Below are 19,527 nucleotides of genomic sequence, written 5' to 3'. Positions count from 1 at the left end.
ACACGGAGCCTGTCTCTTTTTCCTCTCTTCTCACAGCGTCAGTGTCTGTCTCATGCAGCAGCTGATCCAGTAATGATGACTCGACAGTAAAAATAAACATATTTATAACTAGTTTAGTTTGAGAGGTAATTAAAATAGCTAAGGGTGATGATCTGACTTGAAGTGTGTGTTTTGCTCCTCTCGCTGCATCACAGCGGGAGGAGCTGCGTGTCTCCGTCCTGTCAGATTAGACTTCACTCGCGTTTATGTCCATATCGAGATAAAGATAAATAATCTGAATTCAGTGTGCAGTGTACTTTTGCGGGGGTGAGCAGCAGAGGTGGGGAGAGGCGGTGCTATTGCGGCATCATTATCAGAAAAGGATGACCGTATAGGCTACCACACGGGCCCGTTGGACCCCCCAGAGCGCTCCGTTCCCAGATCTATCCACCTTTGGACCCGTTGTCGTTTGCAGGGTCCGTTTCTACCGTTCCGTTACGGCGTCGTGTAGCAAAAAGGGCTATACGCAAGAGAAATATGCGGATACAACCCGTTTTCGTTCCCGTGGAACCTAGGCCTAAGTCTTAGGCGCCGTTTACACGAGGAGAAAACTGCTTGTATCTGCATAGTTTCGCGTGCGTATAGCCCTATTATTTACACGAGGCCGATAGAAACTGACCCCACAAACGATAACGGGTCCCAAGGTGGATAGATTTGCAAACGAAACGCTCTGGGGGGTCAACCGAGTCCGTGTAATCACCTCTATACGAATATTTCCTGAAAAAATAGCGATAGCCCCACCTCTCCCCACCTCTCCTGCTCACTGTTGTAGCAACTATCAAAAATAGCTGTGTTAATTAAACGCACAAGGGGTTCTTGAATGAAATAATATTATAAAAGGCAAACCAGAATTGTTAACGCCCAATGTACTCCTTAAACAAAATAAACAGAGTCAGATTTCATGCATTGATCCATTATATTGACAAAGGTGCGATCTCACCCGGTGTTTGTAGAGAATATCTCTCTTTCTGAGCCGTCCTCTCCACGGAGACGTGCTTCTTTGTCGGTCGATGCAATATCCACAGATTCGGTTTCTTTCAGTTAACTTCCCCGTTGCATTTATCCATATGCTGAATACCAGCAATCGCCACACACTTCCTCCTGTCAGTAGCTACTGCTAATGCTACTGCTACTGACCATGTTACAGATATTAGTGCAAAATCTACAGCTCCTCTACCACAACCATCAGCAACAAGTGGACATGGAGAATTACATGAACTACATGTTGCTAAATACACCGCGGGGCTTAAACAGAAGGGTAGCCATGGCAACATTGCGGCGGGGCTGCTCGGGCTGCTCTTCTTCGCGGCTTTTGGTGTATTTTGGCGGAAGTTACAGCGCCACTTACAGTCCCGGCATATGTACTACAGCGTTTCCAGCGGCCTCGTTTGAACAGACACGTTAAATGAAACGAATGCATGTGAACGGAAGACCTTTTTGAATACGCATACTGTGCATAAACGCAAACGGTCCCGTGAGAGCGGGGCCTTAGTTTGGCCACTCATTTTTAATCACACACGTCTCCCCATCCCATTTAAATTCAAATTCTTGACTGGAAGAGCAGTGCAGCCTATATGTAAATGGGTGGCATAGCCTATATGCATTTGAAAATAAATAGTACCCCCCTCTGAGTGACTATCTGTTGACTTCACATCTTGTCACAAACCAGGGGACTTAACTTCCTGATTTTTGGAATACAAAATCTGTGTATCTGTGTACTTGTTTTACTGAACGAGCATACTGTACTGTGATCTGCATGCACTTATCAAACATTTAATTAAAGTAGTGAAAACAAATAGTGAGGGAGTCCAAAATCAGCCAACGTGCTTTGTTTTTAATGTTCATCACTATAATAATAAGTACATTATTCAAAAGTTTACATTAACTTTGGATAATAACACTAAGAGTACTGATATGTCTACCATTTCTTTTATGAGTGTAATATCTGCATGTTCTCTTTTGGTTTGATTAGGACACATCCTGGGGATTGTTGACTATACTGTATGTTGATAACTCTTTGTTTAAAATTAATTGGCCATCGGAATGTGTGGAGGAAGCCTCCCAAGGGGGATGGTCACATTCCACAGCTCTCCCCCCCCCCCCCCCCCCCCCCCTCCTGTGATCTCCCAACCCCCAGTCTGTAGGTTTGTGATTAGGACACATCCTGGGGATTGTGTTTACAAACGTTTACCATACCGTTCACAATCCCCCACCCCCCTACTGTATGTTGACTATACTGTATGTTGATTTTTGACTTTGTTTAGAGCAGTGAATTCTCTTCCTCTCTGCAGCAGAGAGCTAAGCGCTGTCAGACCGGACCTAACCCTAACCCTGAAAAGTATTATCATCTGAAATTAATCATTATGTTATTAGTATTAAATACATATAAGTATTTTTACAACTTGTATTTAGAAATACTCTGTTGTAATTATTGATGCATAAATGTGTTCATCCATTCAATGTGGCATCTGCTATAATGGAGTTAATGTATGATATTACTTCATAATACGATACACTATATAATATATGATAATTACATTTTAATTTGATTCATTTCTTATTTCATAGTTTCTAATTATTATTATTTTTATTTTTATCGCTGATCTTATTTTTGATTTTATTAATCTGTGTGAATCTGTGCTGTCCTGTTTTTCACTCTCACCCTGTTGCTGTTTGAACTACTGAATTTCTCCACGGGGATTAATAAAGGTCCATCTTATCTTATATTATCTTAATGTATAAATTGATTTACTTCGATCTACTGTACTGTGTAAAAACACCACAACAATATTACAAAAAATATACTGCATAAAGCAAACTATTGTAAAGGTAAAAGTATGAGCATAAAAAATAAAGTGTAAACATTTACATTATTATGATTATTTAATATATAAAGACTATATATTATTGAATTACAATTAAGATAATAAGATTAGATATACTTTATTTGATCTAAAATATTGATGTTTTTTCGTTATAGCAGCCTGTGAAAACCATAACAAATAAGTGATTAAATGCTACAGTATTCAGCAACACAACTGCAGAGCTGCAACATTGCAAACAGACCAAGGTCTACAACACCAAGTTGTCTTTGTGTATTTGTGAATGAAGCGCCATCTCATGGTTAAATCCTGTAATTGAACAAATGGGGAAATTTGGCAACGCCCTCTAGCAATTTTGGCAACACCCCCAGCACTGGGATCCGCTGGGCTTTCGGCTGGGACACACCCATTGGAGTCCTATCTGGAGTGCTACATCTGTAACCGTATGTCTGTGTAAGTTTATTTATTGAATTCAATCTAAACGTTTTTGATTTCTTTAAAAGTCAATGATTGAGATATTTTTCTCGAATTGAAACCAGATGTAGATCTTTAGGTGAAATGTGTAGGATCTAGTTTCATTTTCTGTAAATAGTGTAAGATAGGCCTGCATAATTTGTCTCATCTCCTCTCACCTGCCACCAAACTGCTCTCCAGATGGAGTGAATACACCCCTTATCTCTCACACTCGGATACAGTGGCCCACCTGCCTGCTGACCCCTGAGCCAGTCATCATGTTCTGTCTGCTGCACAGCCCAACACTACCTCTTCTTAACCTAACATGCCTCTGTGTCAGAGTCCACCTAGTTACATCATACCAGGAGAGAAAATACAAAGCTTCGTAGAGCTGAGGTGGTGATCATTAGTGCACCGAGAGTAACACCTTTATAGCAAATAGGTTGGGTATTTGTGGGCTTTGAAATCGTACACCTGGCATCAAAAGATGTGAGCAGCATGTCCACCATGTCAGCAGACATAAAGGAGGAACAGGCTCTTTGTCAAGTGTTTTAAATTTGTCAAAAAAATGACATAGCAGTGAATTGATTCTGGTAACACTAGTGAGTTTTGACAAACTAAAGGTTATAATCAAACATCCACATGTCATACTGGAAGCTATTTGAACCAGCTATGAAATGGTGTGTAATATTTTTTGCTGGAGCGTTTCACACCACTAATACAATAAAAGAACGATGCAATCCCTAACAGGTGCTGCTACAGGAGGTTCTGTGGGCAGCGCTGCGATTATCCATGATAATGCACCAGTGTGAAATGTGACATTACCAGTAACTGCTGGTGGACACGGGAGTCAGGCAGCCAAACAGAAGCATGTGATGAACTGTGTCCATACTGGCATGAGGTCTGAAGTCCACTGAAGAAGAGAAAACACTGTGGTTGAAATATGTTACATTTAATGACATACTTTACCTACTCAACACACTTTGGGTATGAATGAATTATCTCTGGCCATGTGTGTCGTATTCAGATTAATCAGTTTCATGAAATCTAAAATAAAATCCATACAGGCATTTACATCAAACAGATTTTTTTTAAATGTGTGTCCTGCCTAAACTTGTCAATTACTTGATCGTACTTAATTTCATTTTTTTTTTACATCAATAAGTACTGCTGCTGTGACTTTGGACTGTGTAGTTACCAATGATGTTTTTTTATTTTTTTTAAAGATATGAAAGTGCCTAAATTGATAGATGCCATGTTAAAAGGGGGAGACAGAGGAAAGGACTCTGTGTCCCTGGGCAGTTCTGGGCAGCAAAGAGCACATATTGATCTGTTGACCTGTTGATCATTATGAGAGGGGCAGCCTGCTAACAAGTTTTATTATGACCAACACAAATTTCCCAATCATGGCTAATCCAGCGGTGGTCCTAAGAGGGTGCCAAGGGGTGCTATGCCCCCAAATATTAAGCCTTGAGCCCCCTCTTGAAATAATTATCGCTTAAATATTGTCAGCTAACTTTAAAGGCCTTTTTCTCAAAATGGTATCTTGGTAACAATCATTATGTCATGTAAAATATTTTTGCTGAAAAGCAAACGCAATAGGGATATCATTGGAAAGCTAAGACTATCCTCTTTCCAAATGGTTGGATGTGAATGATATGATGGAGCATGTCACATATGAACAGCCTGCTCTAACCACTGAGCTAACCAATGTCTGACTGTTGCATTTAAAGATGGGCTACATACTGTATGTTTTCTGTAAACTTCAATAGATAAGATAAGATAAGATAAGATGGACCTTTATTAATCCCCGTGGGGAAATTCAGTAGTTTAAACAGCAACAGGGTAAGAATGAAAAACAGGACAGCACAGATTCACACAGATTAATAAAATTAAAGATAAAATCAAAGATAAAATAAAAATGACAAAAAACTATGAAATAAGATTTTAAAGAAAATATACTCACCAATATAGGCATCTTGACTAGTTGGCACCGAAAATGCTGTGCACAGGTAAGTGTCCGACTGAAACATTAGAGAACACAATGGTTCTATTTGTTACAGTCATCATTTGTGAAATGTTCAGCAGCAGAACTTCATGACGCATTCTTTTGAAAGTACAAAGCACAAAGCAAAACAGAGTTCTATTTCGTCCCTACTGACCGCCAGAGGCGGTGCTTTAGCACTGGATATGTCTATCGCACGCATGCGCAGTTCGAGTACCTAATAACAACAAAGTCACCTGTGACCCACGTGACGACGGCTACATAGGCCGGCGTCATTAGTGGATCGGGTCCTTTTCATCTTCTCGCTTCGCGAGAGTACCGCGGCTACATTCTTGTAGCCTACAGCGTTCAGGTTTGAACGTTTGATCTGAGGGATTTCTCTGCATACAGCTGGCCGCGTGCAGCTTCGCGACTGACAGTCGGAGCTACGGGTTGTTAACGCGTCCTCCAGGAGCTGTGGCCGGCTGTGCGCTGTGCAGAGCCTCGACGGACAGGTTTGTGTCATCTTGTTGCTGGTGATGGTTGTGTCCCCGCACCCTCTCCCAGCTAAGTCGTCCTGATTGCTGTCTTATTTATTGTTTGGCTTAGACTTTCTGGTGACGACATTCCCGCTTCCTCTCCCATAAAGTTGCCCTTATTATGCTCTTTTGAAAGTTCTGCTTGTGGCGTTGTGCCCGAGCTATCATTAGCATTTGAGTTTCCAGCTTTAGCTGCGTCTCTCATTCAATTTAGTATGGAAAGCCCAGGGTGCCATATTTTGCCCGTTTTTTGTTTAGATGCAGAGAGTAAGGTAAGTACTGGCCATAGTTACTACTGTAACTACGGTCCTAGGCCATGTAAGCACTGGCCATGGTTACTACTGTGACCATGGCCTACGGTTCTATGGGGGCTGTTCTATTCCATAGAAGCTAATTATCTGGTCTTAACATTTGTGTTTTGACTTGGTGGCTTGATTGTTAGCAGCAGCCGCTTGGCTAACACCTTGCATATACTGTTAAGCTTAATTATTTAACTCAGCCGGTGAGGGCAGTGCTCTCGCTCTCGCTCCCGCTCACGTATTGTTTTGATTGTTAGCAGCAGCCGCTTGGCTAACATCTTGCATGTTTTGTGAAAGCTTCTTTATTTAAACTCAGCTGGTGAAGGCAGTGCTCTCGCTCCCGCTCCCTGTAACGTATTGCTCTGATTGTTAGCAGCGGCCGCTTGGCTAACATTTGGCGTGTTCTGTTGAGCTTCATTGTTTAACTCATCCAGTGAAGGCAGTGTTTTTCGCCCCCGCTCCTGGTAGACGTGCTGCTTGATTCTTAGCAGCAGCCGCCTGGCTAAGCTGCCCCGTTAAGCTTCTTATTTAATCCAGCTAGGTGAAGGCAGTGCTCTCGCTCCCGCTCCCTCTGCTAGTAACGTGGGTGTAGGTCATTCACATCCCTCTCTATGTTCGGCAAGTAGGAGCATTGCTCTACTCTTTCCGTTCAGCAGGTAGCCGGTGAAGGCTGTGTTCTCGCACCCGCTCCCACTCCCGGGTACGCTGCACCTGGCATTCGTTATGAACTTAACCAGTGAAGGCAGTGTTCTCGCCCCCGCTCCTGGTAGACGTGTTGCTTGATTCTAGCAGCAGCCGCCCGGCTAAACTGTCCTGTTAAACTTCTTTATTTAATCCAGCTAGGTGAAGGCAGTGCTCTTGCTCCCGCTCCCTCTGCCGGTAACGTGGGTGTAGTTACATCCCTCTTTGTGTTCGGCGAGTAGGAGCGTTGCTCTACTCTTTCCGTTCAGCAGGTAGCTGGGGAAGGCGGTTTTTCTCGCACCCGCTCCCGGCTACGCTGCATCTGGCTACCTACAGACTGGCTCATTCATGTAGCGCCTGTATGGCTTCTCTTGAGCCCGAGGACGGCCATGACCGCTGCCCCCCTCTGCTTTGGCCAGTGTGGGGGGCTACTAGCTTGCCGCCTGGCCCTCCTTCGGTTGCCACACCTCTGCTTGAGGATGCCATGTCGCTAGCGGCTCCGGCTAAACCTCTTCACCCCCGAGGAGGCTTCCCACTCCTCTGCTCAGAGCTCTCTGCAGGGCACGGAGGACGCCTACATGGCGGCCATTATTCGTGCGGCCCTGGTACGCTTGCAGCTTCAGGTTCCGCAGGCCGACTCGGCTCAGGCTAGCGCCTTCTTCAGGCATAACCCTGCCCCTTTTCGCTCCCACTGTTCCTCCTTCAGAGGAGTACCTGAGGGAGCTCCATGCATGAGAGACACCAGGGCCCTCTCCCACTCTGCTGCCATGCAGGATCCGGCGAGGGTGGGGCTGGGTCGCTTGCCATCCATTGAGCCTGCCATCGCCTCCCCGATTCTGGCTCCTGATGCCAGGTGACCTCGGCCTCAGTGCAGCGTCACAAACGAGCTGCTCTGTAGGGCCTACGACACAGCGGCACGGGAACTCCCTCTCCCATCTGATACTGGCTGTCTCTACCTCTCTGCAGCAGGCTCTGGCTGAGCCTTCTTTGCTGGGCCTCAGTGATGCATCACTGTAAGCCTTTGCCCTAATGTCTAGGTAATTGGGACGAGTTATGTCCTTATTGGTGCAGACTCGTCGCCAGGTTTGGCCTGCCCAGTCACCACTGTCGGAGACATGTCCTCCGTAGTGTGCCAGTCAAGCCAGGGGAGCTGTTTGGGGCAGCTACCCTGTAGGCACTGGAGCGTGCTGCCCAAGCTAGGCAGACCAGGCTGCAGCTCTCGGGTCTTTATAGGCCTGTGCCCACTCCCAGCAGGCCCAGGGGCCCCTCTAGCAGCCGCTCTCAGCCACCAGCTTACAGTGGTGGTCTGCGCAGGTCCCAGCGGCCCACTCATCCACCTCCCGGGGGCTTTCATGCCGCTGGCCTTCGAGGCGGCCTCGTGCCTCAGAGCCTTACCGGCGCCCCCCAGGGGGCTCCGGAGGCCGGGGGGGTAGGTCCCGAGACTCTTGGGGCCGGTCGTCGGCTGCTTTCCCAGCAGCAACTCAGTTACTGGGCTGTCTGTACTTCCGGCCCTTGGGTGGTTTTCACCTTAACCCAGGGGTACGAACCGCAGTTCCGGCCCCTAGCCTTCGGCCGGGTCAAAATGGCAGTCGTCAGCGATCCGGCAGAGGCCCTAGCTCTGGCCCAAGAGTTGTCCGTCCTTCTGTCAAAGGACGCAATCGAGCCAGTAGACCCTCTGCTTAGCCCAGGGGGTTCTACTCGGCGTACTTTCTCGTGAGCAAGAAAGTCGGCGGATTTCGCCTGATCTTGGACCTCAGAGGAGTCAACAGATTCCTGAAGGTGCTGCCATTCTATATGCTGACAACAGCACATGCACAGGGGGAGTGGTTCTTAACCGTGGACTTGAGGGATGCCTACTTCCACGTGGGCCGGGCAAGATGGTTCCTTATATTCAGTTCCTCCGGCCCTTGGGCAGACTGACGGCTGCCTCGGCCGTTGGGCCCTTAGGCCCGCTGTCGTTGCGCCCCATGCAGATGTGGCTGAACAGCCTTCACTTGGACGCCAAGTGGCACAGGCACAGGAAAGTCAGGGTGTCGCAGCGTTGCCTCCACTCTCCGGCACGCTGGAGGGGCAGGGCCTATCTCCTGATGGGCGTGCCCATGGGCGCCATCCCATCCCGCCAGGAGACCGTCACCATAGGTGCATGTCTCTCAGGGTGGGGTGCAGTGCGGCAGGGCAGGACCGTTCAGGGTCAGTGGTCTGCCCAGGAGGGTGCACGCCATGTCCCCAACTGGGGGGGCAAGAATGTGCGTGTTCCTTGGGACAGCATGTACGCTGTTGCCCAGACAGCAGTCCCTTCTAGATAGTGGACGTTCTCACTCCACTCTGAATTTATGTGGCTGCTATTTCTGCCCGACATGTTCAGGTCGACGGCGCCACGGCGGGGTGCCACAGGTCGGTGTCCCTCTTCCTGAGAGGGGCTTTACGGCAGCATCTCCCTAGCACCCCGAGGGCTCCGGCTTGGGACCTGCCCCTGCTGCCGGATGCCCCATCATCTCCTCCCTTCGAGCCCCTGGCAAAGGTGGGGCTTAGGTGGCTGCCCACGAAGGCAGCATTTCTGCTTGCCATAGCCTCAGGGAAGCGAGTTGGGGAGTTGCATGTCCTCTCCATAAACAATACATGCCCGAGGTGGGACTCTCAGGTGTTGCCCTTTGGGCAAATGTGGCATTCCTGCCCAGGGTGCTTCCACAAACCCACTTCAATCAGCCTGCCCAGCTGGCACTCTTTGACATTCAGGAGAACGGCACGTCGAAGTTGCTGTGCCCTGTGGGTGCCCAAAGTGCGTATATCGAGGCTACTGCCTGTATACGGCAGTAGGATCAACTCTTGATTTTGCCATGGCGGCACTAAAGGAGGTTGTGCCCTCTAACCAGTGGCTGCCCCACTGGGTTGTCGATACCATCTCACATGCCTACGGGGCCAGTGCCCGCCCCCTGCCATCAGGGCTGAGATGCCACTCTACAAGGAGCATCTCAACATCTTGGGCTGCCCTGAGAGTGGTGCCCCTGGAGACCATCTGCGCCGCGGCGTCGTGGGCGTCTTCTGGCACATTCTCCAGTTGTTATCAGGTTAATGTCGCCACTCCCCATTCTTTGGGCGTGGTCCTTTTGCCGAGCTCCGCTGCTTCCAGTAGTGAGCAAGGGCTTGGATTCTTCATGACTTGGTTGGTATAGGTCATCCAGTGCTAAAGCACCGCCTCTGGCGGTCAGTAGGGACGAAATAGAACGATAGTTACGGCTGTAACTAGTTCTATGAGTCCCGGATGACCGCCAGAGTTTCCTGTCACTCAGAATTCTTGTGTGCTCGCAAGAAGATTCTGGGAGCCGATCCACTAATGACGCCGGCCTATGTAGCCGTCGTCACGTGGGTCACAGGTGACTTTGTTGTTATTAGGTACTCGAACTGCGCATGCGTGCGATGGACATATCCAGTGCTAAAGCACCGCCTCTGGCGGTCATCCGGGACTCATAGAACCGTAGTTACAGCCGTAACTATCGTTATGTGTACAGCAGTGTTTCCTTCAGCTGGTATTTACCAGACTTCGACCAGAATAATCGGTAGATGTCCGGCCAATTGTATTCTCTCTGGTCATGTTGTCAGGTAAAATAATTAGCTGTAAAGCACCATTTGAAGCGTTACATTTTGAAATAGGATGAACAGAGCCAGCAGCAGGCCACACACACCTGGACTGTCTACTGAGCGCCACCAAACCTTTTCATTTCATTTATTCATGTATTTGAAATACATAATTTGATAATCCAGTATATGATTAAAGTGTTGTAAGAACACGCATTAATAGTTTAAGGAGAAATTAGGTCATTTATATAGTAGCCTATAAAAGCTGGCGCTCAACGATTATCAGCGGAGCTAACTATAATTGTGGTTTTTGTGAACTTCCCCTCCGTGGAAATAAACAGTTTTATTTTTCCCCAAACCACCTTCTCCTTCGTCAGTTTTTAACTCTAGTGTGAGCCAGAATGCTCACAATTATAAATCATTATTTTTAAAAGAACAGTATGAAACGAGATGCACCAGATCTTGATCTGTAAACTGTCTTTGCTCCGATAAGTAAACACCAACGGGGGAAACAGAAGAAGACAGACAGGAAGTAAACAGTGGCCCAATTCCAAACCACACTCTACCCCCTCCGTGATGGAGTGAACTCTGGCCGTTTCTCAATGTCGAGTATACCTGCTGCAGAGCCACTATTTCAAGTATACTACGTCATCGAGTGGCGCCGAATGCTGGGCATTTAACATGCATTTAAACAGTCCTTTGGCGCCACTCGATGACGTAGTATACTTGAAATAGTGGCTCTGCAGCAGGTTTACTCGATATTGAGAAACGGCCTCTGTCTGTAGTCAGGTGGAGGGTGTAAAAACAGTAGCAAGCTTTGGAACCAACTCCCCCCCTCCTCTGGCAGAAACAGGAAATGCCGTAACAACGGTTTGAAATCAGCATCCCTTGCACAAAAAATAATAACTAAAATAAAACTTTTCAGTGGCGTTTTTTTTTATAAACCTCTTTTTGTTTTTTTATCTGATGTCTATCAAACTGCTTGGTTTACAGTCCCTGTAAATATACACAACTTTATAATCAAATGAAAATGTTTACAGTTTTCTAGACTAGACACTGGTACAGTATATGATCCTAAGTTTAAAAGATACGAGGTAACCATGAAGTTGTTAACATCTGTATAACGATATTAAAGGTCTGTCTTGTTGTGCAGTTTATCAGCTAATGTTAGCAGGAACTGTTTGTAAAAAGCGTGATGGATGCAGACTCGCTGCTGAAGGGCTTGATAACCCACTACCCCTCGCTTTCCCTCCATACTCGTTGGTTTGGAACAGCACTTAGGCCCAATCCCAAACCACGCCCTACACCCTACGCCCTACGCCCTACGCCCTACTCCCTACCCCTCCGTTTGCGCGTTCGCGCAGAGGGTCCGCCACATTAAGTGCTGTTCCAAACCAACGAGTGTGGAGCGGTGTGGAGGGGGAGTGGGCTATCAAGCCCTCAAACAGCGAGTCTGCATTGGTGCTGACTTGAGACCGGTCTCTACCTGACCGGTCTCAACGATGTGTGTGTCCGTCAGTGACACACTTTACCTCACATTTACTATGTACAGTATTGATTGTCCTTCCTCCTTATCTTCCAACCATTTGGAAGCAAACTTGCATTTCCCCACAAAAAAACAACCGGCGTAAACGGACCTTCTCACACTATCAAGCAGTGAGCGTGCGATGTCCTGTTCAGATGACGTCAAATCCAACGGGATGCCATAAATAAACTACACAGAATCACACTACACACCTACGCAATGATTACATTCAGGCACACTTTAGAATACAACCTCTTTGGACAATTTATATACTTATTGAAAACAAGCTACAAAATGTAATACCTTGGAAAATGCCGTTTAATACTTTTTAATACTTTTTAATAGCCTTCATTTTCGCTAAATTGATTTTATCAACTTTTAATAGTTTTTAAGACCCCGCGGACACCCTGATTACATGTCACTTGTTAGACGCTTTTATCCAAAGCGACTTACATACTCAATACTGTGAGCAATCCCCACAGGAGCAATTTGGGGTGAAGTGTCTTGCCCAGGGACACAACGACATGCTGACTGCAGTGGGATTTGAACCTGTGACCCCCTGATCCGAACACCAACGCACAACCCACTGCAACACACGTCTCCACTCCATGGAGTTCACTCCGTCACGGAGGGGTAGTGTGTAGGGGTAGGGTGTAGGGCGTGGTTTGGGATTGGGCCTAAATGTGGTGTGCCCTCCATGCGAATAAGCAAATGGAGGGGTGGTGTGTAGGGGGTGGGGCGGTCTGGAATTGGGTCACTAACAGGAACAGCAGAAGAAGACAGACAGGAAGTAAACACTAATGGAAACATGAGCCCTTTCTCATTTCTCAGGCCCAATTCCAAACCTTCAGGCCCAAATTCCTATACCCTACCCCTACATACTACCCTTCCGTTTGAGGGTCCACCGCATTAAGTGCTGTTCCAAACCAACGAGTGTGGAGGGGTAGTGGGTTATCAAGCCCTCCAGCAGCGAGTCTGCATCGGTCCATACTTCACCTGCTGCTCTACCTGATCGACCAATGCTGTGTGTCCGTCAGGAAACACAGTGTTTACCATTAGTTCAAACATTCACTGATAAACTGCACAACAAGATAGACATTTAATACCGACATACAGATGTTAACAACTTGATGGTTACCTCATGTTTTTACCTCTTTGTATTTACTTATCATACATGTCTAGTGTAGAAAATGGTTGACATGTCAATTTGTTTATAAAGTTTTATTTACAGGCACTGTTTCAAAAACCAAACAGCTTAGAAACATCCTATTTAAAAATGAAAGAGGTTTGCAAAGGAAAAAAAAGCTATTAAGGATTTTTTGCTCGATCCCCGATGTGCATTTAGAGAAATTAGATGTCCTTCAACATTTCAGCCATTGGTACGCAGTAGAACCAACAATTTGTCTTTACGAAAGCAAAACAAATCCTTTTCTAAATCTATATTGTCAAATCATTGATTTATTTAGTAAGTAGCCCTCTAAAAATAATACAATTATAATAATAGTTATAATAATGTGCACATTATGCCTTACTTAGAACATGATTAAGATAACCGCAGATTAACTTTCTATTGATTAACTTTAGATGAATTCATTGATGGTTTCATCTTGAATGATGAGTACACTATTAAAGTGAACGATACAGACCCTTCACTATGCTTCAAAGAAAGTGACTCACTGCAGCTGGGACAACAGCAGGCATCCGAATGTCCACAGAAAAATTGTGAGGGTTTGCTGAGACTGGCTGCCTGGTCCTGGACACACAGTCACTGGGGTCTGACACCACATGTTCCTGAGACCTTACGAGGAAACATTACAGGACACTCAATGAGTTAAGCTTCACTTTAACAACACACTATACAAAAATACACCCAGTCAAGAAAGTAGATGTTTTCATGCAACAACATTTTTTGTAGGATTCATGCCTTTAAAGTAAGGTTAGGTAAATCCTCCACTTGACGATTATGATTGCTTATTAATTCCATTTGGTAACAATTCTCGGCAGAGACAAAGCAGATACAATGTTTTTTTGGAAACTGTTACACAATTAATATTCATGCCGTGTCAGAGATAGAGCATGATGCGGTTTCAGCTACAACTCATCTTGAATACACCCAATCCATGACACACTTTCACCAATGTCCCCCGAATAAGAACATTAATTAAGATTCAGATTTTCAGATTAAACAGTTTGTATTTGAATTAAACAAATCCACATAATAAGATTTTGATAAAAAGTGCAAGTGCTTGTAGTACAAACAGTATATTTGTGGATTTGGATTTTCCTTTAAGATGCTGTGACACAACAATATCCAACTGCCTAGCCAGGGCTCTCGACTAACTTTTTTCACCATCCTCCCGGAACCGTCCCGAAATACAATCTAAGCCGTCCCGAAATTAATGTGGACCGTCCCGAATTTAAAATATTTGTTTTTCTACATTTTCATTAGTTAAAATCATTCAAAGTGACCTGTAACATAAATAAAACATCATACAAATCATTAGATGATAATTCATCAACCTTTTTATTTGAGTAAATCAGTCAAACACAGAAACAAAGGCCAAATATATTTAAAAAAAACACACAAGCAAGACAGTTACTCTAATATTGAATCCAATCAAGTCCCATCCGATTAACAAAAAAATCCAACACTCTGTCCTGAAGACAGAAGACAGAACCCAGAGTAACCACTAACCAGGATGACAGTCTGTAACACAGTCAGGAGACCTTTACAAACTGCCCCGCCCCCTCGCACACAGACGGGGGAGAGAGCTCTCTCGTCTGGATTGGAAAATACATCATAGACGCATTTTGTAGTCTTATTGCATATTAGAAAAGGAGTTGGCGAAACTAAAACTGCAATATAATGTTCATGTAGCAATAATACATATGACATATATGTTTTAAATGTCTCCAGTACCGATAAAAAGACCACTGTTGGTACCACTGTCTTTAATATTTCCGGCCCGGGGCCCATTTAATACCGGGGCTCGGTACCCATCCCTACATGGGGAGAGGCGCAGCATATTGCTAAGGACTAAATGCGATGGAGAGTTCTCATCTCAGCTGCAATGACATGTCTGGAAACCCCCTCTCGGGTGCCCCATGCATAGCGCGCCGTCAAAAGCTGCTTCCTAAATTAAGTTTCGTTTTCTCCGCACCGCTCCGGGGTAAAAAAATTGTAGTTACATCACAGCTGTGCGGCTGGCTGACAGCTGTAGCTACGTACTGTGTGTGTGTGTATTTCGCGGGTTGCTAAATGCTTTGTGTGTGTTTATGTTGACAAGGAGGTTTAATAACTGTGTGCTACACAAAACGTGCAGTCAGTTTCATTTTCATCGCCGTTCGTAGTAGAGTTAGCAGGGTATTTTTATTTTAACTCTCGTCCCAAATTCGTCCCAAAATTAATTTGTATCCTCCCCGACCCGATTTTTTTCGGCCCCGGGACGACGGGAGGTCCTTAAGCTCGAGCCCTGTGCCTAGCAATGTTCGATGAGGAAGGAAATGATTTCAACATGTTTTTGTCACTTTCAGGAAACCAAGATGATCACACTGAATATGAACGTATCTTGGTTAGTTAGAAAACTCTACTAGGCACCTTTAGGCTGGTGGGTTAAATGTTGTCTTAAACAAGATAAATTAGTAAAATGCTTCATGTAATAAAATGTGTATTTCCAAACCAAATTTTTAAATGTTGTTTTACATCGCCCAAAAAATTATAAGCATATAACCAAAGCATAAAAAGCGTTTTTCTCTGACCTTTTCAACCTGTCCAGTGCATTTTGTAGTTCCAGGCTGTGGCTAAGACAGATGAATGCTAGCACCAGCACAAAGGACACAGGGACTTCCATCCTGTCTGCTGCTGCTGTGCTGCCGTCTGAAACAGATGTGAAACAGGCCGTCAGCAATTAACTGTGGGGAAAGACAGGGTGGTAAACTGCACTGAGAGATCCTGTCCCACCTGTGCTACTTGCTCAGCTTGGTTTGAGGGTAGGTATTGCTGGACCTCACTCCTTCAGCATGTTGGATTGTAACACTTGTATCTTTCAAGTAGCTAAGATGAGTCAAAGGTGTGTCTTGACCACCTGAAAAAGCATGTGTGTTAACTGAATGCCAGGTCGAGGAGACACAAACCGAGTATATAAAACCACAGTTGGCTCTTATCTATTTAAATGTGGTAAATATTATTGATCTTTTTGACACAATCTGCTGTGACATTATTTGTCGTTCTGTAGATTATGATAGAACATTCTAAATTAGAAGGAAATATATCTGGTTGTATTAGAAAAAACTGTAGGCAGAATTAAATAGCTCCCAAATCAAAAAGTAAGAAGAACAAAGGTATACACAGTAAAGCTATAAAAATAACAAGCTCAAAACTAATCAGCTGCCTGTATGGGATTAATAAAGTATCACATACTGACTTTCTCAATGCCTTAGAAACCTCGCACTCTTACACCTCATTGGGTTTATGAAAGGCGCTATATAAATTGAAGTTGTTATTATGATAGTGCAGTGCTGCTGGGAGTTTTTATTTAGTTTTAGTTTTAGTGTTGCGTATTGTTTTTGTATGATTGGGCTGACTGACTCAATTAGCTTAACGCACACTCAACCCCACTGCCACACACTTTATATAAAACGATTCTTACTATACAAAAAACTCCAGAAACATATTTAATCTTTGTGGTTCCGTAGTGCACTTTGCAAGGGTACAGAGTTATATGCTCCTTCAGTCAGACCACGTTAGATTTTAAAACCATTTTCTCTGAATTAGTTGCAGGCTCAGGAGACTTGTGGTTGTCCACTCATCAGAAGGTTGAAGGTTCAATCTCTAGCCCTTGCTGTCAACAAGTCGTATAGAACACATTACACCGCTTAGTCGAATACTCGTTCTGATTGGTCAAGGACATTTCAGAGGTTTTTAAAACTCAACAACACACAGCTGCTAAGCAAAATAATGAACGTTGCAGAGGACGGAGAAAGGAAAGAGGTTGAAACACAAGAGAGCGTTGAACTGAAGCATAAGTCACCAGAAGAAGACAGACAGGAAGTAAACATGGGCCGTTTATCAATAAAGCTGCTGCAGAGCCACTATTTCAAGTATACTACGTCATCGAGTGGCGCCGAATGCTGGGCATTTAAACAGTCCTTCGGCTATATATATATATATATATATATATATATACAACTACATAAATGAATAAATATGAGCACACAAGCAAAAAAAAACTCAACCATATCCAAATCTGTATCAATCAAAGATTTCGAGCAAGGAACACCAACATGTTTGCATTGTCGGGCAAATGCATCTTTGATTGCAAACTGTCGGGAAGGTGGGGGCTCTCCATCTCCAGCTGCCGTGTTTGCTCCCAGCTGGGAAAACGGAATGGGGTGGTTGTGTTTCAGGTGCAGTTTAAAGTGGACCTATCATGCTATATTTGAATAATATAGTGTAGGACCATACCTATATAAGGCATATTTATACTTTTTTTTTTTCAAAATACCAAACAGATCATGCATTTTATCCATGCCTCATTTTGCTCAATTTGACATTTTCTAGCTCTGTTTTTGCAAGGGCAGATTCAGTGAGAACAGCACCATCTACAGGCCTGGCATATGTACTACAGCGTCTCCAGCGCTTTCGAACGGCAATGGCCGTGGCTGTCTCCTCCTGATTGGTGGAGTTGGCCCAATAGCCGTAGCGCCACCGTCCTGATGTCAGGACAGTGTTCAAATCTGGATCAGTTTTTATCAGATCCGTTGCAGCCCTTTTTTTTAGAGATTTGGGTATGGAGGAAAATAGAGAGGGTTGTGTTTTCTGACACTTGGTGAGTTCCCTGGAACACCGGGGACACATATTCATGTATAAAAGACGTACAAAAGTGCATTTTGTATGATAGGTCCCCTTTAAGGTTGGTCGTATTGCTAGCTTTTGTTGCTACCTTTTTAAAACAAATGCTACATAACTGCTCATTCAAGTCCGTAGGTTCGCCTCGTTGATTTGGCTTAAATCCAAAATATTCCCACACCGGAGATGGAGTTAGGTTTTGCAACCAATTCCATTTCACTTCAAATTCCCCTCGAGTAAGTCACACGTTGTCTCCTGCTTGTCTCTATATTATTCATTTGGCTGCTACACTGCTGCACGCGGAGTGTCCTGACCTGGCTGTGTGTAAGCGCCGCCCCTCACAGCGCGACTGGCCGGCAGCCACAGCACACCTGGCTAAAATGCTGGTCACTTCCTTATGTAAACAAACACGCATGTAAACGGCAGTTTATCGAGGTCAGAAAAGTTATCGAGTACATATTTTTTTATCGTACGATAAGTCAATTAATTGCTTATTGCGACAGGCCTAGGCCCAAGCAACGTCCCTGTCTGGATCTTTAACTGAACATGTGAAGTTGCTTCTTTTGCATTTGTGCTGTTAATAATGTATTTTCTAGAGAGTATGGCTGTCCTTTTACAGTTTACATTTTCAAGTGATATAAATGTGCAGCCCTGCTCTGAGTCTGTGCCTGATGTTGTCCACCCCACCTAATAATGTCTAGACCCGCGACCATATTTACCATATCCCCTTCACCCTGTTCACATCAGTGTGACATATTTACTTTGAAACCCAGAGGATGTTATAAATAACCGAGCAATAATCAGCTGGTGACTCATCGCTAACAGTGAGGTAGGAACAACAGAGAGGGTGTGACATCACAGCCTCCTCAGCTCAAGGAACTATGGAAACGGCTCATCCCACTCACCGACAACTGCACGTAGCCTGCTGCAGCACTAACACTCTCACCTCAGAACTCACTCTTATTATTACTAATATTCCAGCTTTAGGCTACACGGTTGTGGTTTCAATTTAAAAAGAAATAAAAGGACCTGAACAAAATACTTATGAGTGTTTTTTTCCAATTTGTTCAAATTAATAATTGTTTGGGTTTTCAAAGACACCGTTATGGATACACACAGATGTGTCACGCCTAAACTAATGGCTTAAATAGGAAGCCTGAGGTTGGAGATGTGAACCTAGCACTGAGCAGCTAGCTGTAGATACATGTAAACACACCGCTGTGAGCTTCCTGCTCAAATGAAAACGAGCTGTATTTATCCGGGAACTCCCAACGTTAGCTAATAAACATATTGTACACAAGCTAACGTTAGCTTCCGCAATCTATTGCGCTGCTGTGTTTTGACAGGTTTCGACAGATCGAGTCTGAGCTTTGATAGCTTTAATCGAACTTGTTGTAAGTGTACTGAAAGCTTGCAACCCAGCTCGACGGAAAATGTTTAAGAGATAAGCTTTAAAGATAAAAAAATGTACCTGTTCGCTGAGTCTGGAAGTATTTCAATCGCCTGACAGACAAGAGATAAATGTCTGCTTTGCTAGGAGTCCGCATCCAACCACACTTCCGCTTTCAGAATAAAAGCTCGTTCACCTAAAAACGTAACATAAACGTAACATTCACAGAATATGCAATCACACGACACACACACACCGACACACACACACACACACACACACACACACACACACACACACACACACACACACACACACACACACACACACACACACACACACACACACACACACACACACACACACACACA

General features: G+C 44.7%; 1 protein-coding gene across 2 annotated transcripts in view; it reads right to left on the bottom strand.

Moving 5' to 3' along the window:
* The window catches only part of pam (peptidylglycine alpha-amidating monooxygenase), a 96,411-nt gene extending 77,094 nt beyond the window's left edge, over positions 1 to 19,317 (bottom strand). Inside the window, exons 1-6 of one of the 2 annotated variants that reach the window (XM_034120229.1) lie at positions 19,238 to 19,317; positions 15,880 to 16,003; positions 15,678 to 15,795; positions 13,596 to 13,716; positions 5,281 to 5,338; positions 4,140 to 4,227 (exon numbers count right to left, since the gene is read on the bottom strand). In XM_034120229.1, the coding sequence (XP_033976120.1) occupies positions 4,140 to 4,227; positions 5,281 to 5,338; positions 13,596 to 13,716; positions 15,678 to 15,769 (359 nt within the window). In that variant the 5' untranslated portion in view covers positions 15,770 to 15,795; positions 15,880 to 16,003; positions 19,238 to 19,317. The remainder of the gene's footprint in view (positions 1 to 4,139; positions 4,228 to 5,280; positions 5,339 to 13,595; positions 13,717 to 15,677; positions 15,796 to 15,879; positions 16,004 to 19,237) is intronic. The other variant, XM_034120228.1, reaches the window with a different exon arrangement.
* Positions 19,318 to 19,527: the final 210 nt, after the last annotated feature.

This window comes from Trematomus bernacchii, unplaced genomic scaffold (assembly GCF_902827165.1).
Source record: "Trematomus bernacchii unplaced genomic scaffold, fTreBer1.1, whole genome shotgun sequence".
NCBI classification, from domain to species: domain Eukaryota; kingdom Metazoa; phylum Chordata; class Actinopteri; order Perciformes; family Nototheniidae; genus Trematomus; species Trematomus bernacchii.
This window is presented reverse-complemented; position numbering and strand designations above follow the sequence as displayed.